Genomic DNA, 25,877 nt, shown 5'->3' on the forward strand with positions numbered 1-25,877 from the left:
TAATTTTTTAAAAACAATTTTAAAATATTTTATATTTATAGATTATGGTAATGAAGTAAAAATTAATTATATTAATATGTATAATAATTTCAAAACTGAATAATAGTTATAATCTCTAGTGTCAATACAGGCAATCAAATACAGTGGATTCTGTTTATTTGGGGCAAATCTTAAAAAACAGAACCCAATCAAGAAATAGCCAGGGTTTACTTCGCTTAATTGGGACAACATGCCATTTAATTGGGACAGGAGACCACAGAACTGGAGATTACTCTACGATTGTCTCCGACCGTATCACATGGTTCGGTCGGATTTCTGGAGGTCACAACCATAAAACAATTAGCAGTCATCTGTTTATTGGGCTTTTCTGTTTGTGCAATCTATCATAAATGGATAGCAAACTCGATCTTATTGAATTTTTGATAATACCGACAGCTGGAATTCTGTGGGTTATTACGGTGAAATGTGTTTACACTTCCATGGAATCTTCAATTATATAAAAAAATTAATTTTCAGAATCTTCTCTTCATTCCTATTTTTAAAGCTTCGTAACTTGTTACTCTGTTCTCACTTGCGCCTATCGTGTTACTTGCAATTTGTGTGTGCCATGTTCTTTGTTATTGATTGCTTATCTTTTTTACTGTTTTAAATTTTAACCCCCACCCACAAATGTCAGTGAACAGAAATGTCAACTAGTTAGTATGTACATATTACAGTATGTATTAATTATTCCAATTATCATGTATATTCTTCCGATTTTCATGTATCATTTAATTTTTTTAATTGGTAAGGTAATAAAAGGTAAATTTGTGCTTGATATATCTTTACTTTTATAGCCTATGGATAATATTCCTACTTTTTTCGCTAATTAGAATCGTTGTTTAATAGAATTAAAATTCAATTCACAAACGTGATCACAATGACCAGCGCTTACTACACATCGTATAGTGAATGGTACTTTACTATGGTGACTCCATTGTAACATGATTTGATTGTACAGTGAACCAGTTGTAAAGTGGGGGTCCATTGTATGTTTAACTTTTTTTATGTGAAACTTCGGATAATCGGGGCAGCTGCTTAATCGGGCCAAAATGCACTAGTCCCAATGTGTCCCAAATAACCGGAATTGACTGTATTTAAAAATTTGGAAAAATCTTGCTATTTTATGACATTTACCTTGGGTGAGTACTATAAAATAACAAGGTTTTACCAAATTCTTAGATATATGTGTAATAATTAATACAGCAGTGAACAAAAAAAAGTGCAACACCTGACAAAACTCTGCAAATTGTTTAAAGTTTTATGACAGTGACAGACCATAACACTAGGTATGTAATAAATGCTTTTCCAGTAATGCATTATTATTATTATAATGAATTACTTGACAAGCATTTATTACATACAGGGTGATCCATAACCAAATGAAAAACTTTTTTAATACAGTAAACTCCATAAAATCCAGCGCATTTTACAAAACAAATCAACATTTTACTCTGAAAATATTGAGAAAACAATTACACTTGTTTCAATGATCAATTTGCCTTCACAAATCCATGCAAAAAAAATGCAATTTCTTTCTTTATAAAGATGCTTGCAGGACTATCTTGTCTTTTATTCTGTTTTTGTAGTCAGCAGGATTTAAACTGCATAGATAATGCACTGGTCTTAATTTTCATAGCAGGACAAACTTGCCTTTGAAATGAATTGCCCAGATATTGCACTACTTTCAAATAGATGTCCTCTACAAAAAATTAACTGGTCATTTGTTTAAAATGATGAGACTGCTATGACAGCCTGTTTCAGGACTAACTGGTCTCTCATTAGATAGTAGGTGGTTTGTAGACAGATCACATGAAAGCAAAACAATTGTAAAGAAGCTGTTTGATGTGGGCTGCCATGTGGTATAAGAAATCAGTTTTCAAAGCTGTAATATAACTAAAGTTATCTGTTGAAAGTAGTGCAATAGCAGGCAACTCATTACAAAGGTAAGTTTTTTTCTGTTGTGAGAATTACAACCATTGCATTATTCATACAGTTTAAATCCTGCTGGCTGCAAAAATAGACGAAAGAACAGGATAGTTATTAAACACGTTTACAGATGTAAACATGTTCAGTTGTTTATGCTTACTATTTATAGAAATGTGCTCCTCTAAAACTGCTCAACCACTAAGTATATATCTCTAAAATCCAGCACCTCCTAAATCCTCAAAAGTGCCAGATTTTAAATAGTTTACTGCATTTAGTTGTGTACAGGCCAAAGTATCCAAAATCAGGATAACTGTGGAATTTGTGTGCCACAATTGGTTCTCTCACTAGCTGCAACATCATTTACTTCACCTTGTGTTGCCTGACAAGGTCAGTCATGTTTGAATTCATGATGCATGGCAGGATTTAGCAATGCTGTATTTTACAGCAAAAATGAATATTTATCAGTAGCCACTTCACTACAATTCACATGCTACCTATCTCTGTGCTTATAGAGAAAAATTTTCTGATGATGCCTCTGTAAAGAAAATCATTGTGGAAATGATTAAAAAATTTCAAGAGGTCGTGCAACATAAAAAAAAAAAAAAAAAAAATGACCATCACAGAAGTGTACTGACAAATGAAATTTACTAAAAAAATGTGGCAATCATAGAAGTGCATTGATAAATGTAACTTTAAATGGCATTAAGACAAGACAATCTCCACTTCTGTAATTAAGACAGTTAAGCCAACATCTAAAGCTCTATCCCGGACATATACAGATGAGTGGCATTTGGTGCACTAGATCATATCACTGATTGTAGGAGCATTATTTTTTGAAGAAACCACTAACTATCTACCAGTTCATAATTATGAACTTACACCTTAGAGGACCTTGTTGAAAAGAGTGCTAGATTCAGTAAGATGGCACTACTTTTCATACAACTAGAACAACAGATATGAGGGAATTTTTGGAGGCAGATCATTTTGAAGGCATTGTGGCCATCCAGATGTAACACCCCAACTTTTCTAGATCCTGTTGCAGTAGCATACCATCATTCCTGTCATTAACCACCCTGCTTGTTGTTTGTTTGTTTGTTTGTTATTTGATTTTTAGGAGCATTAGCAACTAAGGCCATATTGTTCTGAGGATATGCGGTGCTCATTCCCTGACCTTTCCGCATCCTCCGTATTTGGTGGTCATGGGCTCAAATCCCAGTCTAATCAAGAAGCATGTGCTACGCACTGCTGCTGCTGCCCACCTGGCTATGGAGGTGCCTAACCACTCTGCCAACCTTTGTAGCATCTACAAACATGGACATTAAGCCTGATCTGCTTTCATCAATATCATTAATAAATACAGAAAACAACAATGAGCCCAAAACCAAACCCTGGAGGAATAACATTGGTCCACAAAGAGTGTCCATCGATTACCATACTCTCTCTTCTACAACCCAACCATCCCTTTGTCCATAGCAGCAACTTGCCCTTAATGCCACACTGCTCCAATTTGTACAGCAGTCTTTTATGTGCAACAGTATCAAAAGCTTTCCTGAAATCCAAGTATATATGATATAAAAATAATTTTTTTTTTGCATCCAGTTCCTTTGTGACCACATTGAAGTATTAAATAAAATTGGTCAGACAAGATTTCCTCTTAACAAACCTATGCTGTGTCTGAAGTATAACTGAAGTCTTGTGTAGATGATCCTGCATTATTTCTTTAACAAGTGACTCCATTATTTTCCTCGGAATTGAAACTAAACTAATAGCTGTAATTACTTGCACCCTTTAATCCCCTTTGTGAATTGGGGATACATTCACGCATCTCCAGTCTGCAGAGGCCTACCCTGAATCCAAGATTGCTCTCATAATTATGGCCAAGGGTTTGCTTACTTCCTTTGCTGCCTCCTTATTATAATTGGACTGATCCCATCCACTCCAGGTGCCTTTCTTATGTTTAACTTCAACAATTTTTCTTCCACTTTCCTCTCAATTATTAAGAAAACATTTAGCTCCCTCTTAAGAATCTGATAAACTTCTGGGCTCCACTTCACTAAAGAATTCCTCATGTGTGAATGTAGATGCAAAATACTGATTCAGTTTGTTAGCACCCTGAATAGGATCATCAACAGTTGAACCATCGATGTCAAGTGGACTAATCTGATTCATCACTTTCCTTCTAGTGGTTACATAAGTAAACACGTCTTTGCTATTTTTCTTTACATCCTTCACCAAAGATTTCTCGTAATCTGCCTTCATTTGTGTAACCTCCTTTGTGACTTGATTACAGCCTAATTTATATCTGGACTAGGCTAGGCTTCTGAGTTGCCTGATAATGTATATGCATCCCATGCATTTTTTCTTGTCTGCCACGAGTCTCATTAGTTCATCTGTTTAGGGCTAAACCTTGAACAGTATTTCTTATTTGGTATGAAAAGCCTAGTAGCTTCCATGATTAATTCCTTGAATGCTTCCCATTTAGAATTGGCTGAAGGTAATAATCATCAGTTGGTCCCACTATATAGAATTTAAAAACTATCTGAGACCACTGTAGTCACTTTTACAAAAGCAAAACCCTTACCCTTGATGATATTTAAATCCTTAAGTAAATCCTACAACAATATATTGGGATCACTAAATTAAAATAAAATAAACTGAATTGATTAAAATTATTACAATAAATTAAAATTACAATATTCCCTCAAATAAAAATGAGGGAAATGGGACTATCATTTGTAATTTTATAAAAAAATAAAATTTATCATCACTTAATTTTCGTCTTCTAGTAATTAATATCTTATACATTTATGTATATATTATTTGATTCAGCTTCATCACCTTGGATCTGAATTCTAGAGAATTTCTTTAATTTCAGCTAGTGTAAGCCCACATTGTTTTGAAATGTCTTAAATGAGCCACACCCTCCTATGCTATTTTCAAAATTATTCTACATGTAAAAAAAAAAAAAAGAAAAAAAAAGGCTATTATTAGTTGTAAAACACAGTTGATAAATTATGTCTCTGTAGGATTAAGAGGATCTGCACGCATGCAGGCAATTTTTTTTTTTTTTATTACTGTGTTGACAGAACCTTAGAAACGTAAATTTACATGCATACTCAGAAAAGGATTAAATTAAAAAAACTTTAATTAAAAAAGTAAATAACTTACTTTAATACATGAGCTACAGTATTTGGTCCAAACCATTCTCCTACTTTCTTTCCGTGTGATTCTCCCATTTGTGCTAAAGTTAAAGATAATTAACAGAAATTCATAAATCTGGACGGGAATCATTATACATTTTGTATGAATCAATAACAACTAGATGGCTATTTAATTATTCCCCCAACTCTCTCTCTCTCTATACATATATATATATATATATATATATATTTTTTTTTTTTTATGTAAACCACAAACACGAGAGGTACTGGAACCTATAGTACTTAGTACCGTGCTTGGGTTGGAGGTTGAGAAGACTAAAGAAGATATTTGTTGACATTGGACTTGAACTTCCGTAGACTAATTTTCAGGAAATACGTATGAAGGAAGGTTGTTCTAGAAAACAGCAGTTAAATGAATAAACGAGGGAAATGAAAAGTTGGTTCTGTGAGTTTGAAGTCGGACAGTAAATGGATATTGGCTGGTGGCGGCACGTGTTCAGACTGTTTTGAAAGAGAGAGCAGGAATTATAGAAGCCAATTCAGAAGAACAGTGCCCATGGAAGTATCTGTAGAAGAGGCATGCAGCAGTACGTCTATGAGACAGTGAGTGTAGAGACTGTTAGAGATGAATCGTTAATTAACCTAACTGCCCTCTTCTGAATGGAATCAAGAAGCCTGAGAGAGATTTTGGGGGTACCACCCCAGATGTGGGAACAATATTCCATGGCAGGGCGGATTTGCGATTTATACAGAGTGAGCAGCTGTTTTGAAGAAAAGTAACGCTGAGAGCGAAAGGGAAAACCAAGTATTTTAGATGCAGAGGAAGCAATATTTGTAATGTGCTTGTGCCAAGAGAGATTAGAAGTCAGGGTAATCCCCAAAAGAGATATGCCATTTTGCCTAGAAATCGGAGTGTCACTAAAGATAAGCATAGGAGCAAAAGAATCCTTTTGTGAGATATAAGACAAGACTGAGTTTTAGAAGGGTTGAAATCAACTAAGTTGTCTTTGCCCCACTGGAAAATTACGCGAAGATCGGAATTTAAGGAATTGGTAGCAGATTTTCGAGAAGTTGAAGCTGATTGAGCAGGGCAAGGTTTCTCAAAATGGAAAGTGGAATGCAATGTGCTGTCATCGGCAAAACTATGGATAGGATTTCCAGTCAATGGAAGAGGGTCATTAATATACAAGAGGAAAAGAGTGGGGGAAAGAACTGAACCTTGGGGGACACCGGCATTAGTGGAGAAGTTAGAAGACAGAGCCATCTACCATCACCCTCAGTGAGCGATCAGAGAGAAAACTGGATAATCAATTACAAAAAACAGTTGGCAAACCATAAGATGGAAGCTTGTTTAGAAGACCTTTATGCCAAACATGATCGAAAGCCTCTGAGATGTCAAGAGCAACTACTTGTGTTTAACCTTTCCATTGAATTAGTCCATAAATGGGTAACATAAGCCAGAATATCACCAGTGGATTGACACTGACGGAATCCATACTGGCGATCGTTGATCAGACGGAAGGTTTCTAGGTAGTTTAAGAGTTGGCGATTAATTGATTTCTCCATTACTTTAGAAAGAGTAGAAGTAATTGCAATTAGATGGGAGGGATTTGTCACCCTTTTTAGGAACTGGCTGGATTTGAGCAAATTTCCAAGCAGAAGGAAAAACACCTTTGGAATAAGAAAGTGAAAAAAGGCGGCAAAGAACAGGAGTAAGTTTAGGAGCACAGGTTTTGAGAACAAGTGGAGAAATACCATCAGGACCTGGAGCTTTCTTAGCATCAAGATTCGTCAAAATCCTTCTGACATCCTTTTGATGGAAGACCACAGCAGGCATTGAATGGAGCATTTTGGAAATGGTGGGAAGTGTTTTACCAAGATCATTAATATGCGAGTTGGAAGAAAAATGGAATGCTAGCAGGTCAGCTTTATCCTTGGCTGAAGTGACAACAGAACCATCTGGTTTGGACAGAGGTGGGAGCAGAGATGTGCAAAAGTTACGGCCAATAGCTTTGGCAAGAGACCAGAATGCTTAGCTACCATTAGGGCAAGAAGCAAGTTTTCTACTCTTAGTCTGTTCAAAATCTAGTTTGGACTGAGTAATAACTGCTTTACAATTGTTGCGAGCTTTGGTGTAGGCAGAAAATGAAACTGCAGAATTAGAAACAAACCAATTACGATATGCAACGTTCTTCTCTTGAACAGCTTTAGCACATTTATTGGAAAACCAAGGTTTAGATAAAGGACGAGATTTTAAAGTGGAGCATGGGATAAAGGATTCTATTCCTGCAAGAATAATTTCACTGACACAATCTGAGCAAACGGTGACATCAGAAGTTTTGAAACAGTAATCCGACCAAGGAAAAGAAATCTCACAGGTCATCCCATTTTGCATTCGTGAAATGCCAAACAACATGAGGTTGGGAATAGCCATGAGATAAAGGCTCCATTGGAGAAGAGACAATCATCAAGTTGTGATCTGAAGTGCCTAAAGGACCTCTCACTTTTTAACGTGTACTTAGAAGGGTTGTTTGTAAGAAAAAGATCAAGCATGTTGGCTGTTTGATTAGGATTGTCCAGTATTCTTGTAGGTAAATGAACAATCTGTGCAAGGTCATTAGTAATTGCAAAAGCCTCAGCATCTCGACCAGCTGGGTCAGTGTGACTAGAAAACGAAAGCCAGCTGGAGTTGTGAACATTAAAATCACCAAGGAAAATTACCTCACTGTTAGGAAAGTTGGACTGGAGAAAGTCAAGTTGCAAAGAGAGGAAGTCAAAGAGCTCAAAGTGATTAGTGGAGTTGGGAGAACGGTAGAGACAACAGATAAATTTGACACTATGAGGTAGAGAGATTTTAAGCCAGAGAAGATCAAAGAGAGGAGATTCCAAATTGCCAAGTCTCTGACAGGGAATATCAAAACGGACATATGCACAAGTACCACCTTTGAGGCGAAAGGAATCATACAGCGAATAATTTGGGCATCTGAGATGAGCAGTAGTTGAATCAACCGATAACTGAGATTCTGTCAGAAAAAGTACATGGGGTTTGGCAGACTGCAAGTGGAAATGGACATCATTGAGATTAGAATTGAGACAACGTATATTTGTGAAATGAATTAGGAAGTGCTTGGAAGGTTTAGATCTTTTCGCAGATAAGCTTGCTCTATTAGTTTGACAATTCCTGGTGTATTCAATAGTAAGAAAAAAGTGGGTGGGACATGCTGTATGAAGTAATGAAATTTTTGGATATGGCTTACACATGGAAGAATATACCCAGATCCCTGACATAATGTGGCCTCGACAATGCTCCCCACATACACACTATTCGCACTGCCTCCAGTCACTATCTGGCAGAGTAGAGGTAGCAAGATTATACACTAGCTGATCCGGAAGCCTCCTAGAGAGTTAACAATAGGTTCGGTCCGGTGTACTAACTAGCGGCCAGCCTGCGAACACCGTTTTAGAGCTGTACCCTCGAAATGTAAGGAATATTGGATCTCGCCACGATGTTCATCATAACCTCAAAAGGCATCAATCATACTGCATGATGGAAGAGGTAGGGAAGGGTTGACCGGAACTTAGCTCTAGAGACTAAACATGGGTTCCACCACTTCAAGCCTCCAATAAGCAAAGTGGTGGTATTGCACCGGCCGATGAGAGTCATCTACCACCTAGTACTGCCTGGTAACATAGAGGGGTGGCATTCCTCCATGTGGTGTGGGTGTCACACCTCAACCCCTATTTACATTGGTTCACACCTGGGTGGTCACCCACCATTTACTTGTGCATGGAGTTATACCCAGGATTACTAACAGATATATATATAGATTGAATTTAAAAAAAGAAACAAGAACAATAATATAAAGTATTCTCATATGAGAGTAAATCAGAGTAAAGAATTTATGTGCAAAACTAACCCATATCAGAACACTCTTAAGGTCATCATGCCTCCTGTGATTTTAGACAAATCTACATGTGTATGTCACTAGTTGTCTGCACTCGGCCTGTGTTAGTCAAGCTGTAATTACATTGGCTCCATTTTCTAATGTGCACTATTAGTAAACAACATACTGTGATCAGACTTTTGCAGTCAGGAGTCAAACCCTCCTATATTCACAGAATATCAGCAAAATATAGAGAAAAGTGCATTAATCAACGAGAGGTATACAAATGAGTGGAAAGGTTCAGAAGTGTCAGAAGGAGTGTAATAGACAAAGACTGTTCAGGTCATTTGACAACTTCAACAGTAAACAATGCTGATGAAACCTTTCCACCCATTCATATACTTTCCTTTGACTAATACATGTTTCTCTATATTGTGCCAACAATTTTCTATGAATCTGAATGGATTTGATCCCTTCTGACCACAAAAATATAATTACAGCATTTGTTCACTAACAGTGCAATTTGACCAATGTGATTACATCTTGATCTGTATGCAACAGAACAAGCAAAGGCAACTGTGATATACATATAGACTTGTCTGACAGTGTAGTGCGATGACCTTGGGAGTGCATGTTCTAACATGGGTTGTTTTACACACAAACTGCATTTACTTTTTAGTTTACCCCTACACATATGGCGGCGAACAGAAATATTTAGCCCATAGAACAGTAATCCTGAGAAACAGGTCAATCTATGTACACAGAACATAACATATGCTGCAATTTATGTGAGACACTGTACATAATATAAATACAGAACAGAATAGCAATAATAGACAGTTTTTGACATGCAGAAAACTTTTGAGTATTTTGTGAAACATGAGAAACAATAGAAGTCTGAAGTATAATCATTTTAAGCATTAACTATATGTGCAGCATTTTGCCTAAAGTCAGTCAAGTGTCACACAATTCACCTCCCACATTGGGCAAGAAAACAGTCTGTTTCGACTGTAACTGGTTCAAGAAATGTCAGGCCAAAGACTAAACGATATCAAGTATACAGAGTACTGAAGATGAAAGATTTGAACAATGTAGGGATAATCTATTGAAACATGTATTAATTTACAAAATAAAAGAAGCCTCTGCTCTCAGGATTCATACTGAAAGAAAATTGAGCCACGCTGAGAAAATACAGATACAGACTGGCCTCGATTAGCATGATTAATTCATCCCGTGAGCTCATCACGCAAAATGGAAACACGTTAATTGAATATAATAATCAACAGGAAAAATTATAATTGATCCTCGACCTTCAGGAATGTCCATAAAGAATTTTAAAAATACCTTTTAAATAACTTTTTAACTGTATACCATGTAAAAGATAATGAAAATAATTACAGAATTAAATGTTTATTGCATAAAACAGTGATTCCCAAACCGTGCGCCAAGGAATATTTAAAATTTGAGGGAAATACAGCGATACTTAACATTTGTCAGACACCATGCAAAATACTAACTCAAGGTAGTTCACAGTTTCAACATTACTTATTAAGTTGTTTGGACCTAACTACTTAATAAACGGAACTGTTAGGTATTTCTTTTGACCTAGGGGTGCCGTGAAAAAATTACTGAGACACTAAGGGCGGCGTGAACTGAGAAAGTTTTGGAACCTCTTGCATAAAATTCACAATGAAAAACTATTTATTACGGAAATATTTGAACAGTGTTGGCTTTCTTTTTTTCATCAATCAATTTCTGATAGCCAACAACAATCTTCTCTAGGCCCTGGGGAAATAAATATCACAGAGAACCTCAAACCTTTTGTTTGCGATTCTCTGCGATACGAAATATTTCATCTAGTTCTTTTACTGTTATCTCCTTTGCAGTAACATTTTCATCTGGCTCATTTAAAAATTCTAATGTTTAAATTCAAGTCTGCAAGTGACTTTATTAGCGGAAGATAACATGTCTTCTTCCATTGGAACACACTGAGGCGGGCAGCGGGCAAATGCTTGTTTATTGCCTGTCCGACGCGCGGTAAGCTTAGCGTCCGATTAAAATCATTTTCAATTATTACATAAAAAAAGATCGTGTTAACTGGAAATTTGCATTGTGTAAAGTGAAAAGTGGTATAATTTTTTTCAAATAGCAGTAACTGAAAAACACGTTAATCGAACTGGCGTTATGCGAGGCTTGGCTGTGCACAGTTCATTAAACATGTATAAATGGTTAAAGTAGTAAAATAAATATATATAAAACATCAATAGCTTTCAGACATAAGTTTCCCTTCCTCAGTTTGAAACTTTAATACAAAATTAAAGAATACATAGCCGGTATGGTGGTCACGCAAGGTGAACCGCACAACACAAGTGCAGACAACAGTTAGCAGCTGTAAGTAGAGGTCTGTGGTTGGTTATAACTGCAAAGCTCGGGTTTGCTGTGTGCACCAACGTCCACCATTTAGAAGGATGGCTGCCTCAGTGATGGTATGGATGCAACCTCCTCTGTTCCAGTTAAAGGAATCAAGACAACATGAGATGTGTAGTGATTCTAACCAAACACACTGACGGTAGTGACGAGATTGGTCAATGTCGTGCTGGCTAGACTATAAGTACTCCCAGAAGGTCTACCCAGCACAATATCAACCCACAACACAACATTACAATTATTGACCAATCTTATCACTACCGTCCATGCGTTTGGTTAGAATCACTACACATCTCATGTTGTCGTGATTCCTTTAACTGGAACAGAGGAGGTTGCATCCGTGCCATCACTGAGGCAGCCATCCTTCTGAATGATGGACGTTGGTGCACACAGCAAACACGAGCTTTGCAGTTATAACCAACCATACACCTCTACTTCCAGCTGCTAATTGTTGTCTGCACCTGTGTTGCACGGTTCATCTCACATGACCACCATACCGGCTATGTATTCTTTAATTTTGTATTAACGGTTCAAACTGAGGTAGGGCAACTTATGCCTGAAAGCTATTGATGTTTTATATATATTTATTTTACTACTTTAACTATTTTTGAGCGTTAATAAACATAGTATCTGTATTTTCTCAGCGTGGCTCAATTTTCTTTCAATGTATTAATTTGTTGAGAAAGTATTGAAGGATAGGAGCTAAACTTGAAACCCTGTATGGCTCCACATAGTCTTGAATAAGGTACATGATAGTGTTCCTATAATATAAATATTTAATGAATGTTCTTTGGGCTTTATTTCCATCTACTCAGGTGCTGACTGGCCAGAATACTGAGGCATCCCAGGTCCCTATGTCACTGTTGGGCATCAGTTTAGATGTTGGTCTTAGCATTAGCAAAGGCACATGATGAAAGAAAGCAAGCTTATATAGCATCAGCCAAAAAAAAAAAAAAAAAAACCCCTTATTTCACCCATCCACTCGCCCCAAATGTTTGTCAAGTTCTGCCTTGAATCTATTTAAGCTATCAACTTCTACGACAGATGGAAGTTTGTTCTAGCAATCAACCACCCGCTGGCTAAAGGCAAACTTCCACACATCTATCCTACAACTGTCTTTCCTCAATTTGAACGTGCCCTCTCAGGTGATTATTCTCAGAAAGAGGAAGAATCCCATCAGCATTGAGCATGCTCAAACCATTCAAGGCTTTATACACCTCAATCAGATCACCTCGCTGGTGCCTAGTCTCCAGACACTGTAATTTGCAAAAATTAAGCCTTTCTTCGTAAGAGCAACCCTTTACACCATTCACTAATCTTGTTGCCCTTCTCTGTACTCGTTCCAACAGCTCTACATCCTTCTTAAAATGAGGCCTCCACACCTGTATACAGTACTCAAGGTGTGGCCTGACCATTGCCTTATACTAGGGGATAATCACCTCCTTATCCCTGCTAGAAAAATTACTGTATATCATTGACAAGACACCATGAGCTACTCTTGCAGACCATCTGCACTGCTCAAAAGACTTCATATCTGCCTGCACAATTACCCATAGGTCCTTTTAATTCTCTACCACTGTCCGTGTGGTACCACAGAGTTGATACGTTACTCTGGGATTACTGCTTCCCATATGTAGTACTTTACATTTGTCAATGTTAAACTTCATTTGCCACCTCTCAGCCCATCTACTCAACTTTTTCTAGATCCTGTTGAGCGAGGTACTGTCATTAGTGCCATTAACAACTCTGCCAACCTTCATATCGTCTGCAAATTTGGACATTAAGCTTGATATACCATCATTATCATTTATAAATACAGAAAACATGGCCTTATAAATATGGCCTTAAGGTCACACTCACGACCTTAAGGCCATATAAGAATGGCCTTAAGGTCGTGAGCTTAAAAATGACATTTTAGAGAGATAAATAGCTTAGTCATACAGCAAAAATTTCAACTTCCGAGATCTTGAAACGAATTACCAAAAAACAATGTGTTATTGGGTTCACATCTCTGGAACTGATTAATATCGTAAAGCAGGGTACACTGTATTGTATAGCCATGCACGTGGTTTGGAATACGGTATTTATGAATGTTTAACATTCATTTTTTGCAATTAATGTTCATATTTTCGATTTTGTTGATACTTGATACTTGGGTAAAAAAACTCGTAAACCCGGAACTTGTAAAGCAAGAACTGTCTGTACCTTAAATTATTTCAAAAAATTATTTATAGAAAGAAGTTTAAATGCTTATGATTATGAATAATTTATTGTAACTTACCGATCAGATGGATGGAATACGGACAGTCTTTTTTATCTTCAAACATCCTTAAAATCTTTAAATATACTGGGTCTGAGCACTTTGGAGTCCACAGCCAGTCTAGAAGAGAGGAAAAAAAAAAGTATCTAAATAAGCATACAAACAGTATGAGTGAATCTAATATAAATAACTAATAGTTAAACTAAAATAATACAGTAATTTTTATATATGTGATATTGTAAACAAGTGAAGCACATAGCTAAACAGTATCACAATAACAGCAATTTAGAATGTATTAGTATTGACAAAATGATGCAAAGAAACAAGCTTATACAGCCTCAGCCAAAAAAGGGGGAAGAAAAAAAAGGGCACAAGTCTTTAAAATTTTATGAACATTAACTAGCTAAAAAAACAATGAAACAATGAACTTAACAGATACTTAACTGCTTTCATCTAGAAGATGAGCTATCATAAACCTGTTAGATTTTATATAAAGAAATCCATGTACAACAGAACATAAACCAATGATGCTAAATGTAAATGTTGAAATGCTTATTAAAGAAAAATCTTGCCATAACTGGAGTAATTTATTACTTTGCAAAAATTTTATATATTTCTACAACCAGTAATAGAATAATAGCTAAAAATGGAAACTGCTAAATACTACAATAACTGCAACTTTCATATATCCTAATAGCCAAACATCACCTTTTATGATGAATAGGCCAATTAAACAAATTAAAAACAGCAGTTTCAACTAATACAGCATAGATATTATAATATTACTGTAATTACTAAATATTGTTTGATTATCAAACTGCCATTCTTAATTTATTTTTGTGTTTCAACAATATACATTACTTACTGTTTTCATTAGTTAGATGTTTCGATATCATCTAGTTGTTGAACTAGATGATATCCAAACATCTATCAAGAACACTGTAATAGAGTTATAATACTTATAGCTGCTCATAGAAGAATCATAATGAATAATTTTACTGTCATGAGTGTTGTGCCTCAATATCAATTAGGAGTTTCAGGGTCACTTACTATAAAAAGCTTTGCAAAGAGTGTCAAAACTGGGTCTCTTCAATTTTAATGAAACTCTCCCGCTTAAGCAGCAAGGTAGTAACTAATCTGCCTGCAATCAGATCTCTTGCACACCCCTTTGACCAGAGAGGTATGCAAGCTGTATGAAATGACAGAACTTAATGGATTGTCCACTGGCAAGGAAAGCTAGAAAGAAACACTGCACCTCAACCCCAAATATCTGTCAAAGCACAGAAATGAAGAGCATGCTGTTTATTTTATACTCATTACTGTGAAGTTTAGGTCAATGTCATTCAAACTATCTATATAACCAATTGTCAAATAGACAGGGGAAGAAGATGCAAATATTATAAAAGCAAGGTGCTCATAATAAGACGGTTTAAAAATCAAGGTTCCAGAGGGAGAGAGAGAGAGAGAGAGTGTGCCTACACATGCACAGTCAAAGCAGGTAAGATGGAAACTAAAGATGATATCCAAACATTTTACAAGAAAACACAATAACAGGATTATAATACTTCTGGTTACTCATAGATTTGGTTTTGGTTTGGATTTTATTGGCGCATTAGCAACTAAGGCTATAATGCGCATTATTCATAGAAGACTCACAACGAATAATTTTATTGTCACGAGTAGAGTACTGTGCCTCAATATCAATTACAATGAGTTGCAGGGACATTACTATAAAAAATAGCAGGGGAGAAAAAGTTGCTTAAAGCTATGGAGAATGACCAATTCATTGGGAAATTATAGTCTCCAACTATAAAATTTCAAGATTACAAGTTTTTTAAAGAGTAACATGAACAGCCAATTTAATGTTGTAGCTAAATTGTATTATTAACTGTAGCTTGCCTTAAACACCTTTAATCTATATACAATCTTTGAAAAATCAAGACACTGCATCTTGCTAAATTAAGTTAGCAGCAACACTATCACACTTTTTTAAAAAGGCAACAAAGTTTTCTTAGAAACAGGTTTGAAATAACTCATTTTAAATAGTTATTTAAAATTAATTTTTAGTACCAAATTTAATTAAAGTTGATACTAAATTTTTAAAAATCTTTCAAATAAATTTTAAATATATAAAATAAAAATTTTAAAAACTTTTAATTTTTAATCACATTAATTTTTTAGTATCAACTAACCTCGGCCTAGATGCAGCATGATGAGAGCCTGTCCCATTACCATTTGGCCACATCGCAACATACAGCCCCAGCCTTGGTCCGAACTTGGACCTGTTCCACCTGCAAAGGTATATGAACTTCAGCAGATCCAATCCTGACTCTACATAAACCTATAGATCTAGTAGAAATGCTGCATTAGTATGGTTTATCATACTAATTACTCTGTAATTATCATGGAAATTGAATATAAAATTTTGGACAGTTATGGTAGCTTTTTTAATGTGTATCAAATGGTAATCCACTTAAAATGTTCTTTTAGGCAAGTGGTATCCACTATGCAGCCTACAAGCTCTTTTTATGCAGTTCTCAGCCTGCTCAGAACAGTAACAGCAGCAGGCATGATAATCAAAGTTGTAAACCTGGTTTGAATCATTTCATTCATCAATATCAAAATAAAGGTAAAATGTCATATTTGTATATTATCGCATGATTCTAATTATCACATTGACTGTAGCTTTGTATTAAGAATGGTCTTATAAAAAAAGAAAATTTTATATTTTATTAATAAATAATAACTGTAACTTAATTTTTGCTCAATGATTCTACATGAATATATTTTTACAAGGTATGCGTAGCCCATTCAAAATTTTATACTGCTCCAAGTAGTTCTGTTCTCCTGATGAATATCACTGTTTTAGACTACATAATAAGTCAAATTTATTTTTATCATTTTAAAAATAAATAAGCGAGTGCATTTCAATACTTCATTATAAAAGCAGCATTGCTGTGCACAATCTGTAAAAGTTACCTTACTTACCTATAGGTAAAAAATTTCTTCGATAAGTAAACCATAGCTTGCTTCTGACATCAAGTATCAAATCATCTACACCTGGGAAAAAAGAAAGACTAATTTGTTTATCTATATACTATTAAATCCAGCTTGAGCACATAAGTGCCAACTATATGATATAACTGAGTGATACTACTACAATGACGCAGTTTTTCGAGAATATGGCTAATGCTAAGCTTCCATTAGAAATTTAAATTTATACATTAACAGCTTAAAGTATTCTACCAATTTTAATCACATAACCCAAAAAAATTATGAATTTTAACATATATAAACAACACTATATTCAAAAACTAAAACTATTAAAAAACAATTTATTTCATCCACCAATCACATTAAAAAATTTCATTGGAGTTTTAAGATTAATACAAAATTTTAGGCATTTTAATTAACTGTGTGCAAAACCAAACTTAAACAAACAGTAGTTCTAAGTCAGGCATGTTAAATTGGCAGTCCATAGGCAGTGTGAGGCCATCAAATATCTGTTGTATAAACTTCCAGTGTTTTACAGTAGGGAGTAACCACTACAATTAAAATAATATGCTACTAAACAATACTGAATTCTGCTGAATTCTTTAACAGTAGACTTCTGTTTGAATAATTCTGATAATTTCAACAGGAAAAGACTGAAACAAGAGTATTTCATGGATACCATCCAATCATAAGTAAATTTATTACAGACAATGCTCTTAATTAATACAAAGGGGAAAAATTCTAATTACACATAACAGTGACTAATTAATACTTAAACCCTTATTGCTTCAAAGAAACTAAATTAAAAATAAATATGTAGTAGAATGAAAAAAAGTTCACCAACTCACATATTAAACATAGCTAAACATAGACACAGACAATCTAAAAGTAATCTTTTTGAACAATAATGTACTTTTGCCACTGTTTGTATAATTGCTATTATATTATACAGTTGGTATAATAAGCAGTTCTGGAAGTGTTCTGGGAGGATAGCAGGGAGAGCATATTGAGATGCACCAATAAACACTTGTTTGCTGAAGGTGGCCTCATAAATGTTTAATTTTAAGGAAAATAAAAACATCACAGAGGCCTGACAGGCAAGGAGAATGTGGTAATTCAACAGTACTGTGTTTAGTGAGCTACACTATACAGGGGGCATATCCATGTTGCAGAAAAGGAATAACAATGCCTTATTTCTACACATTGCACAGAAGCTATATCTAGAAAGATTCATTCTTTATTCTTAAAAGGACCTCACACGAAAAACAGGAGGGTGCTCATTTTTATTCTTATGAGGGAGTCCCTCCATCAGTTGTGCAAGGCCCTATGATTTTCTGCTACACCATAGTCATAATACATTGGTGTACTAGGTCTGTAATTTATGTTTATCGGTCCCACAAACTCATATATACAAAGTGCAAAATGTACTAAGTTCAGCTTGGAGAGTCAATCCAACTTTCCAAGCTGAGATTTTCACACTGGAAATGAAAATTGAAAACAAAAATTGGTATCTGCTGGTGCCAGTCATATCCTCAGCTGGTAGGAAATTTAGCACCAACAGTATTGAAGTAGAACATACCATAAAAAAACAAACAGGGATTCCATTGTTGAAGACTCTTTCTAGCCTTCAAACTGGAAAAATAAAGTAAAATACAACTGAGGTTTTTGTAGCTTTTTCTTTTTGCATGACTTAAAAATATACTGGCTTAAGATCAGTATATTCACACAGTTTCAAGGAATTGTGACTGTCTACATTGTGTTGAATTGGTTGGGAATGTCTGATGCAGTCATTCCTAACTTCTTGAAAAGTTCTCCTGAGATCAAAGAGCAAATAAGAGTTTGGTTCTTCCAGGAAAACAATTAAAAATACAAGAATTCCTATATTTATTAAAAACATAAGTAGAAAAAGCATATTTTTTCTCCTCTCTATGATCTAGAGAGAAGAAAAATAATCTATAATGTTTAATATTTGGAACTAACGTTGATTTTTGCACCCAAATGAAAAACACTAAGAGCTAGAAACAGCACAAAAAAAAAAAAAAAAAAATGAAATGGATGTCAATGTAGGGAATAAATATTTACTTACTTTTTAAGACATCATACTTTTTTCCATTAATCCACACTGGTTCTTCTGACTGAAGTAAAGAGGCATATCCAAATGGTCCAGATTCAAAGGTAATGCATGCTAAACAGAATTCATTTTAAATGTCATTAGTACAGAAATATATTTCAATTACATCACTTATTCTAAATAACCATGCTTTCAATATTATATATAAAGTTACGGAAATGGTAATTACTTTTTTACATTTTGTTAAGTTCCTACCCCAAAAATAAACTTTCATTTGAAACTGCATAAGATAAAATTAGAACATGAGATAGTTTTTCATATTATTATTCGAAATATGCCTGCATTATAAATATAAAAAGTTATATATATAAAGCAGACATCAATTTTAATGAACACTTGCTGCATTTATACAATGGTTTAATATAAATAACAGAGCTATTGATACGTTAAATGAAATGAAGAGAATATAATAAATATAACAAATACAGGAAATGGCAAATACATATTTGAGATCTGTCATGCAACATTACAAGATGATAAATATCCTAACAGTACAAAGGAACATGGGAATGTTCACATTACTCTTTAATTGGTGGCTGCTCTGAAAATGGTCAGTCTTTCTTAAATTGGATTATGTCATTTGTTGTCTGCTATTAACTGTTAGTTATCACTTCCTCAATAACAGAATTATCACTTCCACTATAAAATATGAGTCATAAGTAGTGGTTTCATCTTTTATACAATGACTCATATTTTATACAAATATGAGACATTGTCTACTTATGACTCATATTTTATACAAATTCCACTGAAAATTAAAGGAATTTTTAAAGGAGTTTCAATCATGGCTGTAGTTTGCCAACCTTAGGCAGAGTAGAAAGGTTGGTTCCCAAGAGTTATTCCAGGATTTTTAGCCTACCTAACATGCAAATTGGCTTGTGAGCACACACTCATGCAGACATGATACACTGAAAAACTACGACCTAGGTTTTCAAACTGGGTTCCATCACATTTTCAGTTGGGGGGGGGATGAATTTACAATCTATATTATATTTGTTACTGTTTTTAAGAAGACTTTGATAATGGTTTTAAGATACATTAACAATATTTCAATATGAATTAAGAAATAGCCAAGATTTAGAACTGTATAGGGCCGTGGTTTTCTAAAAAAACCATATGGTTCCACAAAGGAAACCCAGCATTATGTAGATGTTCCATTAATTTTTTAAAGCATATTTTTTATTTAACTTTTCTTATGTATAACTGCTTTTAATTTATTACTAATGTTTGCTAATACTTGAGATAGAGTATTAGAATAATTTCACAGATGATTCAGATTTTTAAAGGATTCTACGGCCAAAAAAATTATTGTAAAGCCCTTAACGAAATTACCATTGAAACTGGCATGCTATGGCCTAAATAGTCGATATACCAAAAATGTTGTTGCTTCATGTCAGACGTCAGGAAGGATCTCAAATTGCCATTACTTGTATAGTGTATATTTGTTACTATATCCTCTTTATTCCAATAGAAATAATTTTTAGTTTAAATTTAACCCTCCTCCATACACCTATGGAAGGCTCATAAATTGGGATCAATACTTGTGCAAGCCGCTAAGTGGATTTTCTTATTTAATGATTTGAAATTATTGTTTTTCTAAAACTTTTGATTTAAATTTAGTAGTATAGCATTATTTTGTGATTTTCTGATTAATCTGGCGTATTTATTCTTTACTCGGCCTTGTAATTGCATAAAAGTATCGGTAAGGGTATCATATCCACGTGTTACAAGTTGCAGCTTCGCTGAACGAGAAGTTTTTTAGCCACATTTAGCCGCTTTATTGACCAATTGATACATTAAATTATTTTCTTTAATTATCTTATAGACCTAGTCAGGATCGTTAGTTTATTCTGAATTGAGACAGCGAGATTTGAAAGTTAATTAATACTTAAGTGTCCGTAGATTTACCGTTCGTAATTTGCGCCATTGTTATACGATACAACGTTATATCCCGAACTAGATAGCGTTAGTATAGTATAGTATATAATATAATATTGTCAATTAATCAGCAAAATCTATTAAATTTGTTAAACTTCGTTGTCAATTAAATTGTACTTTTAACTAAATACATATAACGACTTAGAATACAAACATAACATAATTAATTAATACGTAACTTGATACGGAAGTTATATAAACGGAACTCATGGATATTTGATACTGAAATATATATATATATATATATATATAGCGTTGGGATACAAGTTTAGGGTTATAATTTTGTACTGAAATTGAAATTTTATTGAAATTAAATCGAAATCATGACTCTGACCAGAGCAGCAAAGCAAAAGGCTCAAGCTAATGAGAGTGCTGTGGCTCAGAGGAGAATTGAGGGGGGCAGCTGCCCTTTGAATCACAGCCTTTTAAAATCCACTGCTTGCATGTTTGTGGAGCAATAAGGTACGGGACGTCTTTGTGAGTGCGCGATGCAAGGAGTGTAATGAAATCAGGCGAAAACTCAGCGTTGTTATGGGCCTATATGAGAGCTTGAAGGGCAGGGTGGATGCCCTCGAAGGATCTAAAGTGAGGGGCCAATCAAGCTCACAGCTGCCCACATCAATGCCAGAGCTTGCACTTGGTAATCACGCAACACAGCAGCAACCCCCATGGCAGAATGCGCTGTCCCACAGGAACTAGTAGTTGTTGGTGACTATTGTCAGGGAAATGGGGAACATGCTTTGTAAAAAGGATAGGTGGAACAGGACCGGAGTATGTCTGCCAGAGGCAAAGGTTGATGACGTTGTAGAGTGGATATCATCTTTTAAGGGCACAAAAGGTGATATAGTTGTACACGTTGGCACTAATGATATTAAGAGTAGGAGACCGGCGGAATTACTTAACAAGTACAGGTCACTGATGAAAAAAAGCGGTGAATTAGGGTTGAATTTGAAAGTGTCTGCAATTCTGCCCAGACACGATAGGAGGGAGTATATGATGAGAGCCTTGTCGATCAATTCGGCCCTTGAAAGATTGGGAAAGGCTCAAGGGATAGAATTTTTTTCAGCCTGGAAAGCAGAATTTTGTACTTGTTAACAGAAGGGACTGCTTCTACAGAGATGGGATACACTTAAATAGAAAAGGTGCAAGAATATTTGCTGATGCTATCGAGGCAGTGTGAGGTGGGTCAGAAAACTGCTAGCTTAGGGGGGGGGGGATACAAGGACTAATAGATTAACAGTAGCCACTGGCAGAGGTGAAAGTGATTCTTGCACTGCTTCAATTGAAATGAGCAGAAGCCTGGAAAACAAGATGCAGGATATTTCAGAGATTGCTGGGAGTCATTGCGGTAGAAGTAAACATATGGGTTGTGTTAGGGTAGCTAAGAAAAAGAACAGGTGCATGTATACTTGCGTGTACACCAATGGTAGGAGTTTGGTAAATAAATTTGATGAATTTGAGGTATTGCTCAAAGCATCAAAGGCAGATATTGTTGGGATATCAGAGACGTGGTGTCACACAGATATAAGGAATGCAGAATTGGAATTTGGGGAGTACAACATATACAGAGAGGATAGGAAGAGAGGAAGGGTTATGCTATTAGTTAAGAAACACATAAAATCCAAGGAAGTGAAGCCAGTCGTCATCACTGGACAGTGCAGTGTCGAGTCAGTTTGGTGTGACATAAGCATTGGGAGATCAAAATTGAGAGAAGGAGTGTGCTATAGGCCTAATGACTCTGATGAGTATAATAAGAAACTGAACAGGGAAATAGAATGGGCCAGTAAATCAGAGAGTCTTATAATGGGGGATTTTAATTTCCCAGATATTGACTGGAATTTGTGGGTTGGTCACTCACACACTAGCAAGGCTTTTGTGGATTTATTGGATGATTGTTTTCTACATCAGCATGTTCGGAAGGCAACTAGAGGGAGTAATACTCTTGATTTGTAGTGATTCTTCATGCATTAAGAATCTCCAGTTAGAGGATCACTAGATGGCAGTGATCACAGTGTGCTGAAGTGGGATTTACTCAAAGAGGTAACTACCATCAAGGGTAAAGAGAAGGGTTACTGCTTTCGTAAAGGTGACTACGATGGTCTGAGACAGTATTTAAATTCTATACAGTGGGACCAACTGATGATGTTACCAAGAGCAAATTCAAAATGGGAAGCATTCAAAGAACTTATCTTGGAAGCTACTAGGCTTTACATACCAACTAAGAAATTTTATTCAAGGTTTAGGCCTAAATGGACGTCAGATGAACTAATGAGACATATGGCAGAGAAGAAAAATGAATGGGATACATATAAATTAACAAGTGACACAGAAGCCTATGATAGATATAAGTTGATCTGTAACCAAGTTACAAAGGAAGTTAGGCAGGCGAAGGCAGATTACGAGAAATCTTTGGCAAGGGATGCAAAGAAAAACAGCAAAGAGTTCTTTACTTATGTAAACTCTAGAAGGAAGGGGATGAATCAGATTGGTCCACTTGATATTGATGTTGATGATCCTGCTCAGGTAGCTAACAAACTAAATGAATATTTTGCATCAACATTCACACACGAGGAGTTATTCAGCGAGGGGAATGCCAGAGGTGTATTCAACTCTGGCAGTAAGCTAGATAATCTTGTAATAACTGAGAGTTAAGTAGAGGAGAAATTGTTAAAGATAAACACAAGAAAGGCACCTGGGGTGGATGGGATCTATCCAGTTATATTAAAGGAGGCAGCAAAGGAAGTAACCAAACCCTTAATCATAATTATGAGAGCTTCCTTGGACTCAGGGGCGGTATTCATAGAATGGAGATGTGCAAATGTGACCCCAATTCACAAAGGAGGATCAAAGGCTGACACATGCAATTATAGACCTGTGAGTTTAACTTCTGTTCCAGGAAAATTAATGGAGGCACTGGTTAAAGAAGCACTGCAGGATCATCTAGACAAGACTTCAGTTATAGCTCGGACACAGCATGGTTTTGTTAAAGACAAGTCTTGCCTGACCAATTTGATTGGTACTATGATGCAGTCACAAAAGAACTGGGTGCAGGGAATAACTTTGATATTATATACTTGGATCTTAGAAAGGCTTTTGATACTGTTGCACATGGAAGACTGCTGCACAAATTGGAGCAGTGTGGCATTGGAGGCAAGTTGCTGCTATGGATAAAGGGGTGGTTGAGGGGGAGAAGACAGAGAGTGGTAATCAATGGACACTGCTCATCGTGGACTAATGTTATTAGTGGAGTCCCTCAGGGTTCAGTATTGGGGCCTTTATTGTTTTCTGTATTTATAAATGATATTGATGATGGTATATCAGGCTTAATGTCCAAGTTTGCAGACGATACGAAGGTTGGCAGGGTTGTCAAGGACACTACTGACACTATGCTACTGCAACAGGATCTGGAAAGGTTGAGCAGATGGGCTGAGAGGTGGAAAATGAAGTTTAACATTGACAAATGTAAAGTACTACATATGGGAAGCAGCAACCCCAGAGCAACGTATCAACTCTGTGGTACTACACTGACAGTGGTAGAGAATGAAAAGGACCTGGGGGTAATTGTGCAGGCAGATATGAAGTTCTCTGAGCAGTGCAGACGGGCTGCAAGAGTAGCTCATGGTGTCTTGTCAATGATATACAGGAATTTTTCTAGCAGGGATAAGGAGGTGATTATTCCCTTGTATAAGGCAATGGTCAGGCCACACCTTGAGTACTGTATACAGGTCTGGAGGCCTCATTTCAAGAAGGATGTAGAGCTGCTGGAACGAGTACAGAGAAGGGCAACAAGATTAGTTAATGGAACAAAGGGTTGCTCTTACGAAGAAAGGCTTAAGTTTTGCAAATTACAGTGTCTGGAGACTAGGCACCGGCGAAGTGATCTGATAGAGGTGTATAAAGCCTCGAATGGTTTGAGCATGCTCAATGCTGATGGGATTCTGCTTCATGCTCAGATTAATCACCTGAGAGGGTATAAATTCAAACTGAGGAAAGACAGATGTAGGATAGATGTGCAGAAATTTGCCTTTAGCCAGTGGGTGGTTGGTTGGTGGAACAGACTTCCATCCCTTGTTGTAGAAGTTGATAGCCTAAATAAATTTAAGGCTCAACTGGACAGGTATTTTGAACGAAGGGAGGGGTGAAGTGGAAGTTTTTTTTTTTTTTTTTGGCTGATGCTGCATAAGCTTGCTTTCTTGCATCATATGCCTCTACTAATGCTAATGTGATTTAAAATGTATCTAAAAGTTCTTTTATCAACATTTTAAACCACAATACAAATACAATGTGTTATTTTATTAAAATTTATTAATATTTACCACGATATTAACAATTGTTAATAGTCCTCTCGATGGAAGGCTCAATCTCCTCCAAGGGACCCTTCACAAAAAAGGCAATAAAACCTCAATCAAATGCAAAAATCATGTGTTGTATTTTCAAACTTACAGGGTATTGTTCATTATCAATCTCTCCACATAATCAAACAATGAACTAAGACTAATACAAACAGTTCTCTGGGGATTGTGCAAATGTTTTACTATGGATATGCCAGCCCTTTTTGAATTCTCTTCTGAAATTTCTATAATTTGCTTGTATTTTTATTTGTGAAAATTTTGGGATAATCTGTGAACGAATGCATTTTTTTAAAAAATCTATGTGCATTTTCTGTTGGAAATATCTTATTGAGGTTACTTCGTATAGGTTGAAATGTTCATGTAATGGGGGTTTTATGCCTTTGAAATAGAACAATGGATTATTAACTGAAACATTTGTCCAATACATTTTTGCAGTTATGAAACATCAAATAGCTAAATTTGGATATATAACATAGATTAAAAAAAAATATGTGGAGGTCCTAAAGTCCCTAAACTTTATTAGACAGTTGGACAGACAACTTGAGTAGTTGACCCACTAATTCGCGGGTCTCGACTGCTCAAGTTGTCTGTCCAACTGTCTAATAAAGTTTCGAAACTTTAGGACCTCCACATATTTTTTTACATCCCTGAAAACTTGATCTTTCCATTTAAGAATTTTTTTGCAAAGCACTATCGACTGTGGACCCTGTCAGGCATATGAAACAGATGTAGCATCCTGTGATTTCCTTCCTTCAAGCTTAA

At 35.7% G+C, this 25,877-nt stretch overlaps 1 protein-coding gene across 2 annotated transcripts in view; it reads right to left on the reverse strand.

Moving 5' to 3' along the window:
* LOC150091823 (cysteine protease ATG4B-like) overlaps positions 1 to 25,877 on the reverse strand; it is a 73,345-nt gene that overhangs the window by 39,064 nt on the left and 8,404 nt on the right. Inside the window, exons 2-6 of one of the 2 annotated variants that reach the window (XM_090385834.1) lie at positions 18,781 to 18,879; positions 16,689 to 16,760; positions 15,893 to 15,991; positions 13,722 to 13,820; positions 5,137 to 5,209 (exon numbers count right to left, since the gene is read on the reverse strand). In XM_090385834.1, the coding sequence (XP_090241960.1) occupies positions 5,137 to 5,209; positions 13,722 to 13,820; positions 15,893 to 15,991; positions 16,689 to 16,760; positions 18,781 to 18,879 (442 nt within the window). Of the gene's footprint in view, positions 1 to 5,136; positions 5,210 to 13,721; positions 13,821 to 15,892; positions 16,050 to 16,688; positions 16,761 to 18,780; positions 18,880 to 25,877 lie in introns of those variants that run through there. The other variant, XM_090385840.1, reaches the window with a different exon arrangement.

This window comes from Mastigoproctus giganteus, chromosome 1 (assembly GCF_048544385.1).
Source record: "Mastigoproctus giganteus isolate SK-2022 chromosome 1, ASM4854438v1, whole genome shotgun sequence".
NCBI classification, from domain to species: domain Eukaryota; kingdom Metazoa; phylum Arthropoda; class Arachnida; order Uropygi; family Thelyphonidae; genus Mastigoproctus; species Mastigoproctus giganteus.